At 38.9% G+C, this 18,947-nt stretch overlaps 1 protein-coding gene across 2 annotated transcripts in view; it reads left to right on the top strand.

Moving 5' to 3' along the window:
* The window catches only part of TENM1 (teneurin transmembrane protein 1), a 238,049-nt gene that overhangs the window by 112,116 nt on the left and 106,986 nt on the right, over positions 1 to 18,947 (top strand). For both annotated transcript variants that reach the window (XM_071569594.1, XM_071569595.1), the window contains 3 exons: positions 1,641 to 1,742; positions 2,808 to 3,002; positions 6,327 to 6,527. In XM_071569594.1, the coding sequence (XP_071425695.1) occupies positions 1,641 to 1,742; positions 2,808 to 3,002; positions 6,327 to 6,527 (498 nt within the window). The remainder of the gene's footprint in view (positions 1 to 1,640; positions 1,743 to 2,807; positions 3,003 to 6,326; positions 6,528 to 18,947) is intronic.

Raw genomic sequence — 18,947 nt, 5'->3', positions numbered from 1 at the left:
TGAGGGGAAGTAACTTCTCAAACCATTAATTCTTTATTTCAGTTCAGTGTAGGGATCATTTACCATGTGATTCTAGAAAACGGAGAAGGCAGATAAGTGCACACATAGAGCAAGAGAAGAGTTGATAATGAACAGTAATATGAAAAATTAATAACGAGCATCATATCTGTGAAAAAAGCTACTTCTAAAAATGAGCTGGTTTTTTGATTTTGAAACAGACATCTGTGTACAGGTTGTGGATATCTAATTAATAGATACATATCAAATGTCTGTTCTTTATATAAACTGGGAGCCTGAAAGGAACATTTGCAAATAACAGTAGGAGTTTCCAAAAGGAACCAATCCTTATCTGTCCAAGTACCCATAAATAAGATCAAAATACAGTTATTTGAATTATGTTTGTTAGTTCTAGATTGTTCTTATAATCCATCATTTGGCAATGTTTGAGTTTAAAGGCATATCAGATTTGATTGCCTTAAATATTCCAGTGGTGTGCTCTTCCAAGAGAAAAGCTTTTCCTCCCAAACCACTTGCCACGGACAGAATACTCTTCAAAAGGATTTGTTTTTTTCTTCTTTTCCCTCAGAACTTATTATTTTGTGGGAAAGGAGTCATGTTTCCCATCTTCCTACAGCCAGAGGTACCTCCCCACATCTCTCAGTGCCTGTGCCCAGGGAGCAGTCCCTGCTGCCCTTGTCCCACAGCCCCTCTCTCATCCTGCAGAGCACCTGCATGGGCTGCAGAGCCCCTCAGTCCTTGAGCTGCCCTGACAGTCACCTGCTCCATGCAGGATCATCTCAGTTTGAATTTACTTCATATTCTTTACACAAATCCTCTATAAATCAGTGAATGCCCTGACAGTCACCTGCTCCATGCAGGATCATCTCAGTTTGAATTTACTTCATATTCTTTACACAAACCCTCTATAAATCAGTGAATCCACTGCTTTCCTGTAGGAAATACATGTGTAAATTAAAACCAGCTAATCCAAATACAGATAGGAGCCTGCCCCCAGATGTGTGAGGTTAAGTGGCTTACTATCCAAAGCTGTGTGAGAAAACATAGGCAAGTTTAACATCAGAACTGAAGGTGGTTTTTTTTCACTTCAAATCTACTTCTGAGTCCTTTATTGCATTGAATTTTACCACCATACAAAAGACTATTTTTTGTTTATCTGATTGTACAGAAGTGGAAATCCTGCCCTTCTCCAAGGGATTCAATTCACATGGTTCAAATGAACACCATAGAAGGTAATTTACTCTATAAACAGGTTTCAAACAAATTACTTCAGCAATAAAAGAAAGTGTTTAAGGTGGACATTTTTCAGCAAATACTCTAGTTCCTGCAGTGCTTTTAATGGTGGTAAATTTTACATGAACACTTACTTTAAAAGCTTTTTGGTGTAATATAAATGATGCACCTGTTATCTCAAACCTGTCAAGACAAAATCTAATAAATATTTGTAAGCTGCTTGAACAGAAATTTTGTTTCATGCTCCCTCTGAATGAAAATGGGCCTTTTACTGCTTCTGCACCTATTTGTATGTTGAGATGTGTCTCACAGAGTGAGGTGAAGATGCCATTCATTTCAAATTCAACCAATTTCTATTTTTCTTTGTGCACAATTGTCTGAATAAACAGAAATCCTGGATGACTGCTCTACTAATTGCAATGGGAACGGAGAATGTATCTCAGGGCACTGCCACTGCTTCCCGGGATTTCTTGGTCCTGATTGTGCGAAAGGTAAGCTCATGCTAATGACCCACAGTGCATGACAGGGATCATGATTATGGTGTGTGACTGCTGGGCTTGCAAAGATTCAAAGTGATTAAAGGAGATTAAATTCCTTTTTCCAGCCAGATGGTAGATACAATATAAGCACACATGTGGAAATTTCTTTATGCTGTACATGAGTTAACATGCATCAACCACTTCTCTCTCCCTGACTTTCAGAGTTAGTAAATTCCATAATCCCTCTTTGCATCCTCTCCATAATTGTTAAACACATTTTTAAATAAGTGTGTTATCTTCACATAATGTTTTCTGTTGCTTAACAGTGACAAACAGTTTCACTTTGGAGAAAATCTAAGTAAATCAAATGCTGCTGTGGTCCTTACTAGAACAGAGTGTAGATAAGAAACCTAAAGCAGCTTACAGACAGTTCTCCAGCATTAAGGCAAAAAACATGTTAAGTGACCTTATTTCTTTTTCAGATATTTCTGTCAGGATTATTCATCATCTGCTGCATATGATGTCCAGAAGTTCCCATCTTTTTCTAATGTCTCCCCAAATGTAGCGTTGACTTGTTTGGGTTTTTTTTAAGAGTTCAATTGGCTCAGAAATTGATACTGGATTGTAAAACTAAGATTCCACATTGCTGGTTTACATACAGATCAGTAATGGCTAAAACTTCAGTAACATTAAACCTCCTTAGAAGAAAAAAGAAAAGGGCAGGATCTTGCTCCAGGTCTTAGGGAAGAAATATTAATCTTACTGAAAATCATAGGCAGGCATCACTGCAAATTTTCTGCAGAGGCCAACCAAGGGGAGAAAATTATTTTTATCTTCTAAGATTTCCCATTTCAGGTCAAAATTAAGGTTATATAGGTGAGGCAGCCTGAGGAGATGGGGACAATATATTACTGGTGCACTACCTAGTTCAAAGATTTCAGTCTGTTACAACCCCTGTACCAAATGGAGGATTGAGGAGCTGGAGTGGAAAAGCAATTTTACAGAATGATAAATACAATAAATGTTAATCTATGTAAGTATGTAAATACATTAAAAAGGCCAATCTGCTTTCTTCAGATTCCTGTCCAGTGCTGTGCAGCGGAAATGGAGAATATGAGAAAGGTCACTGTGTGTGTCGAAATGGGTGGAAAGGACCAGAGTGTGATGTTCCAGAGGAGCAATGTATTGATCCAACCTGCTTTGGCCATGGTACTTGTATCATGGGCATCTGCATCTGTGTCCCTGGATACAAAGGAGAGATTTGTGAGGAAGGTTTGTGAAGTTTCCTTCTCTAGAGTTGGGAGGGTTAATTTTTGGCTTTAATCTCTACTCCTGTTTTAAGGTACTTAAAAAATCACAAGGGTGTGATTAGCTTTCTGTGAAGCAGTACTGACTGTTTTGCTCAAAACTACCTTTCCTTTACTGTCTCTCAGAAAGTAATGTTAAAATATAAAACTTTCGAAGGTAAAGGTATTCAGGTCTTGGTAACAGTGGACTGATCACATAACATTGACATTTTTATTCAAAAAGATAAAATTATTTGTCATTGTCTAATAAGACTATCTAATATTTGTGGCATGGGCAGTCCTCTGAAATACTCAGTTTCTCTTTTAGAGTCAGAAGAACTCTAGTTCTTGGATGATTTATGTTCTCTCCCTCCACTGAAACTCAGTAGCAAGATCAGAACTGGGTGAATGTTTCTGCTTTTCAGCAAGCAGTGTATTCTCAATACTCCAAAAGTTTCCTGGAAAACATCCCAGCAAGCAAGGATTACGTTTTTTCTGTGTGAAAATTGTACGACAATGTTAATTTGTTTGTCTCCACTTTTCTTCTCTCAAGCCCCAGCTACTTTTTTCAGGAAGGGTTATTGGTGTCCCCCAGTCCTCCTTGCTTCCTGTAACCTCAGTCCCTCACAGAGGGACTGTGTACAGGTTGCTTCCTGTAACCTCACACACCATCCCAGAGACTGTCCAGGCTTTGTTTTGCTTGGCCAAAAGCTCAGGGTAAGGCAGTAAGAAGATCATTTGAATCAAATATGTTGAGGTGGTTCTCCAGAGCAATCAGACCATCATAATCAGCTTTTTCCTTTCTTCATTCTGTCACATCTTAGACTTTTCTGATGATATAAAACCAAAAGAGCAGCAAATGGGCTCAGTTTACCAGAGCATATTGTGTAATTCTGTTGTCATTTTTACTGGGAGCCTGTGTTCAGGGTACTAAACTGGCTTCCTTTAGGGCTTGGCTAGTAAAAAGTGGAAAATTCTGGGAACAAGTAAACTGTATTTTTGCTGATTATGGTGCTAATGTGTCTCTGCCCTCATCTATAGACAGAAGCAGTTGTTGTTTCCCTCTTAGCATGTCTGAGATAGCTTTGCCTTTCTTGCCCTGTGCATAGCCTCAGAAAGCAGAACTCTTCCTCATACTTGCCCTGATTTGATGATTTTTCACTAGTCCCCTTAGCCTGGAGTTACTGACAGCATACTTTGTGCTTCCTGCTATATAGATTTTTGGTAATTCTTTTAAGTAGCACACAAAGGAGGTTTTTTATGTGGCTTCAATTCTCTAGTCAGAAAAATGTCCAGGATGGATTTGATGGATTTGACATACCTGGAATGGTTTTTAAAGGGAGGATCAAGAGAATGCTTCTGACATAGTCAGTTGTTGGTAGCTTCAGAAACCAAGAAAACTCAAATGGGAAAAAGCAAGTAATACACAGATTTCCTCACTGAGGCCATGATGCTGACCAAACCTGTAGCTGGTGAGAGATTGACTGCTGCTTTTTGTTGTTTTGTTTCATGCCATAATGGGATCCTGCAAAATGGTTGGGGAAAAAAATTGACATAAATGTTCCCGGACAGTTATTGAAACTAAGGGTGAAAACATTGGATTTTTATAGTAAGAAACTTATTTAAATTTAAAAAAGGTGGAATTATATAGAAATATGGTGGATGAAACAAACCTGTGTAAATAAGCATGGTGGGTTTTTGTTGTAACAGTATGTGCTTGACATCACTGTTCAGTTTGTATTGTACAAAATCATTTGTGCAGTTGTGAGGTAATTCTGTCAGGAATTAAGGTTACATTATTGTATGTAAATATGATCTTAGTCTTACAGCAGTACTGTTAAAATAGCAGACATAGTAACAGATGTACTATCCAGGAAGCAGCAGTAGCTGCATATATCCATTGCCATGGGAGTCCTTTGAATTTGTCCTGTCAAATTATCTTTCCTAAAGTGGAGACACTCAATTAATTTTAAAATGTCAGCAAAATAAAGAGCTGTCTCAGGATGAGAGAAAATTGTAAGACAATGTTAATTTGTTGTGTATTTTTGTCCTATGCTTAGCAATATGTGCATTGTCCAGAAACACTGATTCCCCTCTTTCAGAATTACACTGCTGTGCACAAGCCTGGAAGGCTGGAAAAGATACAAAATAAATCCTGAAATTAGATCTTGAATTGGTGGTGTAGCGGTTCAAAAGATAAAGCATTACTTCTTTATTTTTAGGTCAAAGGGTCCTATAAACTGGAGGCCATTAATCTCTGTGTCTGAAGTATTTAGCCTTCCCTTCTTGAAGCAGAGAGCATCTCTTCATTCCCATAGCTCAGAGTCCTGTTTGTTAAGTTTACAGTTTAATTATTAAAATGGTACTTGTGCTGATACTTGAAAAATACATAGCAGAACTTTCACAGAGTCTCTTTAATGCTAGCCTGAAGTGTGATCTAACATGGATAGGCTTCTGGCTAATTGTTTCCCATGCTCAGACCCCACAGATCCTGTTCAGCTCCACAGTCTTCCTGCAGCCCCCAGAGAAGGCAGGCTGCTTCCTGCTTAAAACCTGTCTTGTTAAAGCAGTGCTGGGGCTTCGAGAAAGAATATGCTGCTCATACAGGGCTAACCATCTGATTTAAATTCTTCTACAGAGCTCCTGAATTTTTCACTAGGAATAGTTTAATCCAAACTGAGTACAAATTTAGATCTTTGTTTGCAAATTGTTCATCAGTATGTTATGACTTTTATGAAGCTGTTCATTACCTGCAATTGCCCAGCACATATTTTTTATGAGTGTATGAGGGGGTTTTTTACAGCAAGCTTTGAGTCAGAGATGCACTACTCAGGGTTAGTGGATGACCTTTTTTTGCAGCAAATTTTCAGCTATAGAGATAGCTTTCCACAGGAATATGAAAAAATAAATCTTTCTTTTCCCAGATGTAAATAAAACACAGAGCACAAATGCCCAAATTGAAATACAAAGCACAACTATAGAAGTAACTGTTAATTGTTCCAACTCTTTCCCAGCCCTGCTGCTGAAGCACAAACTTCACAGGCTTAGACCAATAGATCTGTCCCGGGAATCTGTGTTTTAAAAATAAGACAAGTGGATTCATATGGCCTCTAACTGTCTCCATGTTTTTTTTCTTTTTTTGAGCTTACACTTTTGCACAGATGTTAACATATACTGTTTCTTCCTTGTGTTTTTTAACATTAGTTCTGTTGGGTTACCAAATTGATCTTAATCCCTGATGTATTTCACTACTAAATCAGTGGGAAGGTGCAAGTTTTCTGCTCTAAGTTGTGTATTCCCTGCTTTCCAGAGGACTGCTTGGATCCCATGTGCTCTGGCCACGGTGTGTGTGTCCAAGGGGAATGTCACTGCTCCACAGGCTGGGGCGGAGTGAACTGCGAGACCTCCCTGCCCGTCTGCCAGGAGCAGTGCTCAGGGCACGGCACCTTCCTCCTGGATGCAGGACTCTGCAGCTGTGAGCCACAGTGGACGGGCTCAGACTGTTCCACAGGTATGCTGGAGATGTTGCTGTATCAGTATTTCCTCTGCTTTCTGCTGGAGTCATAAAAGAAAGAAGTTGCTGTTCCTGCGCTAGTAGAAATTTAAAAAACAAAATAGGGTTCACCAGGGGTACCACGGCATGACCCTCTATGGGCTTGTCAGCAACTTTCAGTTGACAGGGATAAGAATTGCATTTTCCCTGTGAAAACAATGTTGTCTACCTGATGGTGTGACAGTAGTGCAGTAAGAGGGCAAGTGCCTCCTGGCATGCTCTGGAGGCAACAATGACTCTCACCTGAGCTGAGCAGTGACCAGACTCATGCAATCAGGGAATCCACAAATCTGAGAGAGATTGGGAGAATATATTTTAAACAAAAACAATCTAAATACAATGACTGATGAGTAAGAAAGCTCTGTCAAAAAAATCTTTAAACAAGAATGACCATTCATTCTCTCATACTGGGATAAAAACTCTCTTCTTTCTTAGAGGACCACCACGGTTTGATCCCACTAAATTTGATTAAGAGTTGAAATGGATTTCTTATGTGCTTTGTACATTTACATTTCGTTTCCTTGAAATGAATGCACTCTGCACATTTTACTCTGTAATGGAGCATGTCATTACCAATGTACGTACTACTATTTTTTTCCCCTACTGAGCTCACAAAGCTGAAATCTCAGATGATAAGTAGCACATCCCAGAACAGAATAGATGCAAGGGACAGATTTGCTGAGTATTGTGGAATACAACCAGTGGTCCAAGTCACCAATTTTTCTTAGAAATCATCATTCTAAAGAGCACTTGGAACAGTATTAATTTCTGCTCAGGCCTTTCAAGTGTGTGGTTATGAACTTTAAGTAGGGACTTAGAAAATGTCTCCCTACATGACACATTTTTAAGCAACAAAATATTGACATGCTAATAATTCTCAGTGTTTGTTACAAAGATCCTGCATTCATTCTGCACTCCAAAATTAATGCATGTAATTTTAATCTGACAGTGTCGGATACGGCAACTACTTTGATAAGAATTGACTTTTTATTGGCTTGCATTTTGATCCTCTATTTTATTATATGTTAAAATTAATCCATGAAGGTTAGTATAGTAATGCTTCCATTAATGAAGCAAATAATTAGGAGAGGTGTTAGCTATGTACTAATTTTTTACTCACAAAATATGGAGACTAATTCTATTCTAATACAACATTATTGTAGCTCAAAAAGCAGTGTTGATCTCAGATAGGTCTGTTGTGTCTGCTGCATGGGGCAATTAGATATTAAGTAAAATGAATAACCTCCAAAGCCATTTTGGTAATTTTTTAGAAAGCAACTTTTTTCCTTACCTCCATCAGCCAGTAGAGAAAATACTTCTCTTCATCTCTACTCTCTTCTGAGTTATCAAAGGATGCTTTTACAACCACCAACAGGCATCTCTTTGTAGCCAGATACTTTAAACTTCTCCTTTCATATATATTTTTCTTCATAGGTGTTAGACTGGATTCAGGATGGTCTTGGCAATACACTGAGCATTAGACTGAAGTATAGATGTTCATTTGTGCTTGAGTTGCTCTTCTTAGGATCAGTGATTGTTGTGCATGTGGAAAATAAAGCTTGATGTTAGTGACGAAGGAAAACAACAAATGAGTAAGTAAGAAAACATAAAGGGAGTAACAAGGTTAGAATAAATGAGCTGTCATATGTGAATGGAAAAAGTCATGAGGTTCTGTACAATGATAGGATGAAAAGGGTAAGCCACAGGCTGCTCATCTGGAATCAGACAACAAGGAAAGCTTGCAGCCAGTAGACGAGCAGTCTCTCAGCTGGCCTCAAACCCTTGCACTCTCCTGCCATTTCTGTACCATATCATTGTCAGTGCTGGGAAAATTTGCCTTTCTGTATCACCTTGAAGAATACAGACTCTTGTCCTCAGGGTTTCTGTGTTCCCCAAGAAATTCCATATCCTTTCAAAATAAAAGGATACATTAGTTTAAGTTTTATGGAGTCTTTTTCTAAATAGAAATGAAAATATCTTGATGTACTTTAAAAGGGAGAAATAACAAAGGTTCCAGAATGTTTTTGAATATATTGTTCCATATACAGTGTGACCCACCTGAAAAGGGATGACCCATCTGTATGATACCTTTCCCTACCCGCCCTTCTCTGTCTCTTCAAACAATATGAGCTTCCATTTCCCAGGCAGACTGAGGAAAGAACAAAACCAGCGTGGATATGGAGGTAGAGAGATGAAGGGTGACTCTGTGACCCATGCATATCCTGAAGTATGTTTGGAGCTCCAGCATCAGCTCTGGAATCATTCATGGCTTTTTGAGGTTGGAAAAGACCAAGTTGTTCATGCTGTTTGCTTTTCTATAGAACCTTATCAAAAAGCCAAATCATCCTTCAGTTTTTGTTTGACACTCAAAATTTCTGTTTAGTTTTTTCATATTCAGCTTCACACAAAGATGAAAAATGAAGCATAGTCTACCATGTCCTAGGTAAATTGCTTCAGGTATATCTGACCATCTCTACTAAAAAGTCCTTCCACTCCCAGTTTTAATAGGTGCAAGGTCTTCCAGTTACGTTTCTGAAAGACTGTCAAATTAATTGTAGTCCTTCTGAATGTCCAGCCTAATCTCTGCTCTTACCTGTGGACTGCTAAAACCCAATTTAAGTACACCACCTCAGGATACTCCTCCTAAATCTAAAGTTCTTGCTGGCCCATTGCCATCCCTTGAGAGCCAGAAAATCCTTTTGCACAACTCCAAAACAGCTGTCAGGATATGTTTTTCAGTGAAACGTTTGAATTGGTTCTCAATAAAAGCAGCTCAGTGTGGCTTGAAAATTGTTCAGATGCTTAGTAATGCTAATCCTGCACTACTCGTAGGACACAACTTATGCTGGCTTTTTATTCAGCTCTGTTAGGATCCATCCTTTCAATATCCTTAGCTGGATATCTGTTTCAGACATATTTGGCCTCTTTCTACCCTACAATATTGAACTTCCATGAAAAGTCATTTTCTTTTGTTAGCTCAGATTTCAATTTACCTCTCCCAGAGATGACATGTTTTCATTCAGGCTTTGCTTTTCTGCTTATGCACCTCTTTGTCAAGGCTCTTGCTATCAGCTAATACTCAAACATACAGATAATATGCTTCTGATTCTTCTGCCTTCTTTAGGCAGCATCAACTGAATTTCACTCTGAAAATACTGGCAGATTTTTAACTAGACCAATCAAAACAATATTGATAGATGTCTTTTCTACAGCCATATGTGACATCAGGAGAAGAAATAAAAAAATTGCCTTCTGTCTCTACCTCTGATTTGTTGTTTGTTTGTTGGGGTTTTTTTATATGGACCAGATCACAGAGTTTTAATCGTTCTGTATGATTAGAGACTGACATGTATTTACCATGAGGGAGATGGATTAGCCTGTTTTGCCAATTTTCCAACTGGCTTGAATGCTGAAGGACAAAAACAAGTTCTGGCTTTCATTGCTTCAAAGTTATACCAGTGTCAGAAACTTCTGGAGAAGCACCACAGAGTTAATCCAGCAGAGTTCTTTCAGGCTGTGTATCTGGGAGGGAGCTTTTATAATTTCAGCTGCAAGGATCTCAGGGCTGCAGTCATTATTCAAGTAATATCATTGAATCTTTCATTCCTCCTGGCCTGGACAGACATCGCTTGCTTTCTTTACCTGTCTATGTTGAAATATAGTGTCTTGTTCTAAAGTAACTTTATTTCTCTAAGTTGTTTTACTCCCTTGAATCTGTCCTGATTTCTGCAGTCTGGTTGGGCCTGTATGAAGAATGAGGAGTTGTGCCCACTTTTGGCTGAAAGATGGGCACAGCCATTATGCTCAAGCTAAGCTGATCTCTGGCAGAGGTCCACAGACATCTCTGCGATGAGCTGTCTTTCCACCATTTTGATTCCCAAAGTTTTTCCAAGACAAAAAGAAACAGCACCAGCACTGCTACAGTTCCACATTATCCAAGGTGTTGGCCCCAACAGTCACACCAACCATACAGCAAATAGGTCATGCTCAAACAGTGAAATGGCTTTAGCTTATACTAAAAAAAAAACCTTAAAAAGTGATTTTATCTCTCTAATAATTAGTCTGTGGAAAAACAAATGCTCCTCTAATGTAAAGCATTGAAAATTAAAAACCATAACACTCGCAATATAAATGTGAGTATTCTGTGTTGGAACTAATTCCTTACTATCTTGTTTATCACTTTGCCCGTTTATTTTTCCTAGTTCAGTCATCCTTTGGCAAGTCACACAAAAGTGTTTAAAGACATTTAGCCATTACCAGTTTATCCATCACCAGTTTAACCATCTGACAGTGGATGTGCCCAAGAGAAAAGCACAAGAGATTGGGTTCCGTTTCTCATTTAGTCTCCCCCACCTCTAAAAGGTGTGGATGAAGAACAGGAATTTCAGACTTTGTTGCAAGTGAGATGGATTATATAACATGTTTTGTGAAAACCGCCTGTACTGGAAAAGGTCATCCTTGGAATATTTCAGAGTCTCAACATCTTTACACCATTCTGAATCCAGTTTGGCAGTATGTGAAAACCCCTCATTAGTCAGACCTTCACCACACGACTCAGCTGACCGGTGCAGTCTGGGTGTGATTTACACAGTCAGTAGGATGGAAGACTGATAGGACACTATTTTAATGTCACCAGACTTCAGAATAGTCAACTTTCTAATTCCTGTCTGTGAATCTTTGTTGCTTTATTTATAGGCTGTCATCCAAAATCCCTTGATGTTAATGAGTCATCTCCCTTTGAGATGTATAGGCAGTGCTTTTCAGAAAGGAAAAATCAAACTCGTGAGTACTGACTGTTCATGTCAGGAAGAAGGGAAGCTCTGTCTAATTGAAGGTGCAGCATCAACAGACTGAAAAAAAACTTCTGTTCTCAGATTGACAACTTTAACATGGAGGCTTGAGATTAAGGGAGAGAAATATCAAGGGAAAATTGATGACAGAGTTGTTCAGGGGGGCAGAGCCTTAACTAGCATAAATTACTGTAACTGCACTGATACCACCAGTGCAATCCCAGTGTGTTTCAGGTGAGAATCCAACTCTGAGTCACTAATTAATTGCAGCTCTGAAATATTAGAGACTGAGAAATCTGTAGCAGAGCTGATGCCTCTGACATCCTGTCCTGCATTCGTTTCTCTAGACTCTATTCAGCCAAAGTAGGCCAGTTTCTGTCCCCTTACTCCAGGACATTTGTCATAATTCCACTGAATCCATTTATATCACTGAAGCAACCTAATTATGATTGGGAAAAGAATACTGGCAGTTCTTAGTCACAAAAACATTCATCCTAAAATGATTATATGGAGATGGTATATATTTAGCATATCTATTTTTGGTTAGCTCTCCTAGCAAGATTGGTGGTAATTTTACAAAGGGTAAAAATGGATCAGCTGCCTCTTCCTTCAATATCTTGCGAAGCATAAAACCTCTTTAAAACTGAAGTGCTTTGAAAAATGCAAAATGTTGTAATTGTTGTAAATTGATATGTGCAGAGTGGAGTAATTTAAAAATCATTAGAAGTCTGCATTTTTTAAAGTAAAGTGCTTCAAAAAGAAATGAAGGCATAATACAGTATATTAATATAGTTCAAGACATCTCAAATAGGTTTCAAAATTAAACATCAAAAGCTGCAACTTGAAAAAATAATTAGGTGAAACCATTTCATCGTAATCAGAAACTCTTCAGGTTTAGGAAGCTGCAGTTTATGGGTGTCAGTCATTCTCATTCACCAAGGACAAGGATATTCACTACAAAGAACTCGCAGCAGTGGAAATAGCCTTGAAATTTCCTCAGTAAGTGATGTAATGTCATGTATTTTCTGTAGACTGCTCTGTTCCATGTTGGTACTTCTCCTCTGCTCCCTATTTTAGACAAATCTCAAGAACTTTTTAATTACACTAGAAACATCCTTCACTGTTTTGTTCTTTAGAAATGATGGACTTATTTAATTTCATCTAACTGTCCTTTTTCTTTAATTTGTGAGTTTTTCCTATTACTGCTCTGCTAATTAAAAGGATGATCGAAGTTTCCCTGCTGTACATTGTCTGACATTGTAGAAAGACTCTTCTTACTACTGTATATTTCATTGAAAAGAAAAAAACGATGTGCAACTAGTTTGATTTGTATCTCCTGCAGAGCTGCAAGAGTTTGCAAAAAGATATCTGGTGAGCAAGATTTCTATTAAAAACGTAGTAGTTAAAGATTGGAACACTTAATATGTGTTGCTGCAGAATTTAAAACATGAGAAATTTAAGGCAGTTAAGAAGCTCTCCAATAAAAATTAATTATCATGCACGTTTAAATCAGTCCAGAGGGAACCAGAAATACCTGATGTAGTAATGTATTGATTTAAGAAATAGGATAAGTCCAGGGTATGAGATATACAATTAAGAAACATGGGATGTTTTTCAACTGATTGCTGCTTATTTTGCAGACATGCCAAAAATAATGGCTCTTTCCTTCCCTTTTTCTTTCTGAAAATTAAGATTCTTAATCTATTGCTGTCTGTAACTCATTCAGCAATTATTGGAAATATTCCTCATTTAAATGTAAATGCAATTTAGTTAAGTCAACTTTTGTAAATACTGGTCTAATCCACAACGAGGTACGACTTATTCCACAGGGTGGAATCCACAGAGCCCATTTTAGATGATTCTATCCCAGCAGCTCTTGGCTTATCCAGGAGCAAGACACCCAAATTGCTCTGGTGCCAGCAGTGTGGTCTTGTTTGTCCTCCCTTGTGGGTAGCTCAGAGCCTGGACACAACGGACCAGGAACTGTCCCCCTGACTGTGCCTGGTGCTTGGACAGCACCAGAGACCTGTTGTGAGAGGAATGCTCCTTAGGATCCTTGGAAACACCTCTGTAAGCTCATGCAGATTGTGAAACCAGAGAGTTTAACATAAAGCTGTTGTTGTAGCAAAACCTGGGAGATAAGTGGGATTTTAGTAGCAAACCAGGTGCCAAGGTGGTTCAAGCACCTTTAAATTAGGTAAGCTAAGCAAAGGGTTTAAATGTCTAAATTTGTAGTTAAGTGACTGTGTCCCTCTTGGCATCTCAACCTTATCACCTACATGGTAGTCAATCTCCTAGACAAGTGATTAAGAACTATAGTAAAACAACTGACAGGATATAGTATGGAAAGGACTTCTGTGAACAGTCTGTGACCAAGAAAATGTCAAAATGGAAATTCTGAATATAGAAGGCTTGTACTCCACAAGAACCCTTTATAAAAGAGGATTATGAAGTAGGGAAGTTGTGGGAATGTTCTGCTGGTATTGTCAGTGCTGCATTGGAGGGGGAAAACCAGCCTTGATGGGCAGCAGAATAGGAGTGACACACAAAATCTTCAACTGTTAATTTGCTAAGCCAAATCCAGAGGTGGAACTGACAAATTATTCATACCACTGGCTTTTAAAGAAGGCTTCATGTGTTAGAGTGAGCTTCAGTTTCCTACAGCTGGAAAAGCACAAATGAGAATTGCTAGAGCAAGAGTCCAAAAAGCACTAGAACCACTAGAGGTTTTGTCCTTCGGTGAATTTCAGAACATCTATTGTGAAAAATGTGCTGCATCAGTCCCTAAAAACCAGATATTTATATTTTTTTTCTTGTTGTCATTGTAAGAGTTCTACAAAAATAGCTATCATTTCAACTTATTTATTCAGCAGACTCTGGGAATTTTAACTCCCTCTGAAAATAGGAAATTGTTGTTGATAAAAGTCAAACTCATGGGAACTGTCCCTATGTTTTTGGGTTGGCATTTTTAATTTTTTTGGTTGTGTAGATTTTTGCAAGGGTAATATATGTAGAATTGTAAGGATTTCCCGATCTCTGCCCTCTTTTAGGATATTTGCTTAAATGTTTCAGCTCAAGTAATACGTTTTAAATAAAATTAAATGTATAGTCGTTTCATTGGTGAAAGAGCAAAAACTCCATGTATATTCTAGCTACAATGTACATTTGAGCATGTCACTCTTCAGTCCAGGAAAACTTGGCTATTTTATAAACAGATTATTAAAATAGTATCTATCAGCTCATGATGCAAAATCATTTTCTGACAGAGTGCAGAAAGCTGATTGTTCCCATAGCATGTGATTGTTCAGATCCAGCTCTGGTCCCCCATGCACTCATCACCAACATGCCTTGAGGAAGGGTGGCCAGCCTGGAAATGCCTCTGCTGGATCTGTGGAGTTGGTACCAGGCTCCACAGAAAAATGCAAGTCATGAGCTGCACCTTTGCTTCAGCAGCAGCCAGGCAGAGCAGCAGCTGCCAGATGCCTGCTGCTATTTCTGTGTGTGCTGCTGACACAGAGGAAGGTAATGGTTTATTTACTGGGAGCTGCCTCGTCCCTCCCTGCTCTCATCTGCACAGGCTCAGCCATGGACACGGGAACATTTGCTCCTTGTCTGTTCATAGGCAGTTGCCGAGCACTGTGGAACTTGTGCTAATTGAGGCTGCACTCCTTGTTTTTGTGCTAGAGCTTGTTATGCCTCACTCCAGAGTTTGTCTAAGAAACTGTTCATTTGTGCTAAAAAGGGAGGAAGGAAGGCCAGCTTCTGAATCTGATTTTGCTTGTGAACCTGAGATGTTACTTAGAAGCTGGTTATGACTTTTGATTTCTCACAATAGTCTTTCCTGTAATACAAATTGATTTTTGAGAACAGATTCCCTAAGGCTTATTTCAGTTAATCCACTGTTCACAGAATCATAGAATGGCTTGGATTTGAGGGGACCTTAAAGGCCATCTGGTTCCAGCCCCCCTGCCATGGCCAGGGACACCTTCCACTAGACTAGGTTGCTTCAAGCCCTGTCCAGCCTGGCCTTGGACACTTCCACGGATGGGGCAGCCACAGCTTCTGTGGGCAGCCTGTGCCAGGGCCTCCCTACCCTCACAGTAAAGATTTTTTTCCTAATATCTAATCTAACCTACTTGCTTTCAGTTTGTAGTCATTCCTCCTTGTCCTATCACTACATGCCCTTGTCTAAAGTCCCTTTCCATCTCTCTTATAGGCTCCCTTTAGGTCGCAGTTTGGTCACTCTGAAGCCTTCTCCTCCAGACTGAACAGCTTTCCGTCTGTTCATGTAAGGTGGCTCTTCAGTGAAAAAAAAAATTTTAACAATAGAAGTATATTCTTTTAAAAACATCCAGTGCTAGTGTATAGATGTAGATTCTGCAGGTCTCTATCCCCTTTTCTTCCAAGTGCCAACTTTGCATCCAATTTGGACAAGTGACATCTCTGTCACTTGTGGGCTGCTATTGCTTTTACTTGGGTGAATCTGAATAGATGTTCATGTAATATGTTGAGAAGTGCCAATGCCCACCTTTCAGCATTTTGCACCCTGTGGAAATAGAAGGAAAATTCATCTTCATTACTGGAGCCAGCAGGTACATCTGACATTCAGAGCACAGACCTGGGCGAGGTGAGCACTTACCAGCGCAATTTTTGTGAGTGGACCCATATCCAAAGGTCATCCTGCAATCTAGTGAATTAAGGATGGTGCCTACTTGTTGCAAAGAGTGCTTAAAATAAATCATTACCTCTTTACTGAATATTACTAACCAAATTTAGTAATTAAATAATTGGGGAATATTTTATGCTCTGACCAGAGCCCAGTCAGTGTTAACAAAAGCAGGTCTGTATATCACAAAAGATTTAGTGCTTATATAAAGACATACCCTGATCCTCTCAGGCAATCTGGTGAACTTTTGCTGAAAATAGGTGTCTCAAAATCTTTGTTTTCTTTTGATGCTATATTAGTTCAGGCCATGCCTGTGACATGGCTTTATTAAATGTGCCAACTGAGCCATCTCTTTGCCTTTTTCCCTACAAAGCCATTTGTTTGTGCTCCATGTTTCTCATCGTTATCACAGACCTCATGCCTACCCCGATTCCTTGTGGTCTGTCATTCACTCGACAGGTTTCCCATTTTTCCTGCACAACTGGCTTTTCAGTCCGAGCAACTGGGGATTGCATTTTCCCCTCTGTGAGTGAGCACAAAGGCATTGCTTTGATCTCACTCATTACTGCTCACGTCAGATTGTTCTGGACTGCTTTCATACCAGTCTCCTGATCAAATCAAATGTCAAACAAGGTAGACGTTGCAGAGCATTTCCTTTTGTGGTTCTCAGGGTCTTGCATAGGATTTTAGAGCTTGTTAGTCTGAGTATAAATCTCCAGTGATGAAATCTCACTGCTTTACAACAACTACAACTTGAAATCAAACAGTGGGTACATATTATAAAACAGGACCAAATTTGACAAGGAAACTCCACATTTATTTGGGCAATGGTATTTAAAAAATGTCCTGGTCAGAACACTGTGTGATTCTCTTCACCCTTGTGTCAGTCTAATCTTCCTTGCTATTAGGTTACACTTCTGCTCATTTATTTTAAACATTGCCACACTGGCTTTGTCCAACCTGCCAATCTGTATCATCTCTAAGACAGAGACAGGTTCTACAGCTGAAGTCTCCTGTGTGGCAAGCCCAGCATAATTGTATTCTGCTTTACACCAGTGCTATGCCTGGGTAAACAGAGATATTCCCAGTGGCAAATGAGGAGTCCTTTTCAGTGGTATCAATTTTCAGAGCTTTGGCTGTCTGAAATGAAGTATCTGTTAGTATGTTTACCATTACCAGTCCAGCTTCTTCAGGCTGTATTGATTAAATTTTTGTACTGTAAAAATACCATTTTGAACCACAGTGAAATCAATATAGGGTGAGGTTTTTTATATATACAAATTGGATTTGGATCAGGAAGAAAATCTTCATCAGATGAAAAATAAAGCTGGGTGGAAAAAGTGTGATAAAAGATCTGAGAAGGGGAAAAAGTTTCTCTGTCATTTCCCCAACCTCTTTTGTATTTCCCCTTTAGACCCTTCTGTCTGTCCACTGATTAATTTTCTACACAAATAAATCTTCAAGCAAGTTGAGGCTTTTAAAAGATACTTTTAAATAGATGTAGTATTATCAGAAACTACCTTTCAGCGTATTTTTTAAATGCAATTACATTCATAGATTTTGTGATACACAATAGTGCTAATGGCAACCTTCCTACTAGAAGCCAGAAGAGTTATTTATGGAGTACCTAATGCATCAGGAATATGTTCAATGAGGTGATGGTAGGATTATTTCCAGAAAACAATTAAAACCATGACTATATGAATGGTGAAACGTTCTGAGTGACAAAGAGTCAGGATGTGGCATTTTAGTTCCAGTGGTTTTATTTTATATGTTGTGGCTTATGGTAAGAAGATAAGAATGGTAGTTAGATGTCTGTGAGGCCACACATTGGAAAGGTTTTCTGCATAAGGTTTACAGTAGGAAGGTTGAAAATTAAATAATGTTTGGAGAACGAAGAGGCTTGGGGGAAATTTTGCACAAGGTTTATATTACCCCATTTCTTTTCTGAAGATCCTGACTATTCAATATTGCTTTTCTGCAACTCTTGTTTCTCTGAGGAAGACTCAACCTCCTGAAGTGCCTCATTGCCTCCTGATAGAACAGCTCCTGGGACTGCAGGGCAAAACACGAGTGAGAGTGCCAGGACCAGTCCTTTACTCAGAGTGATTGGATCTCTGCTGGTTTTCAACTGCCAGTGAGACCACCCAAAAGCTTGTTTTCTGGAATCACTAATTCATTTTACAGCAAAACCAAAAAATCTACTGAAGAGAAAATAGAGACGGGTTATTGGTCATGTAACCTTGAGGGAAAGGGGGCACTTAATATGAATTTGAGTAATAGAAGACATCAAGACGCAAGAAAAGAATGACATTTAAGGGAGCTAAGGAACCTCCATGTATTTTTGTAATGCATGGAAAACTGTAAATACTTTGGATATATTATAAGCCTCTCTAACATCGTTCAGAGCCAAGGGCAAATACAATTTGGAGTAGGACTTGCTTTCTTTTTAGGTATTTTTCCAAAATAATTCCTCTTTGGCTTGACATATTAACATGCTTGCTACAGTCTTGCTTCGTGACAGTGTCAGAAGGGATAAATATCAATAGCTGAATAAATTTAAGCATTCTAATCTGATAGCAGACTGTAATAAAAAAAGTATTTCAGACACAAATGTTTCAATTTGGATGAAGTGAATCTCATTCTTTGTGTCTTTTGTTGGGCTGGGTCCCCATGTCCCACTTTGGGCAAGAGCAGAATCTTTGGAAATGACTGTGGAAATTATTTCAGGCGTATATATGAGAATAAATTCAGGGCAATAGTTTTGCAGAAAGGGTTGCTTCCAATTTATTCACCCAACTCTAACCCATTGCTGTGGCATTGTGAGATGACCTCTAATACATTTCAGTGTCAGATGTTAGCGTGTGATGCATGGAGAGAAGGAAAAGGAGTATTGCAACAAGAGAAATTTAGATTGACAGA

The sequence above is a fragment of the Pithys albifrons genome, chromosome 14 (genome assembly GCF_047495875.1).
Source record: "Pithys albifrons albifrons isolate INPA30051 chromosome 14, PitAlb_v1, whole genome shotgun sequence".
NCBI lineage: Eukaryota > Metazoa > Chordata > Aves > Passeriformes > Thamnophilidae > Pithys > Pithys albifrons.
The sequence above is the reverse complement of the archived record's forward strand: the minus strand, read 5'-3'. Positions and strand labels throughout refer to the sequence as shown.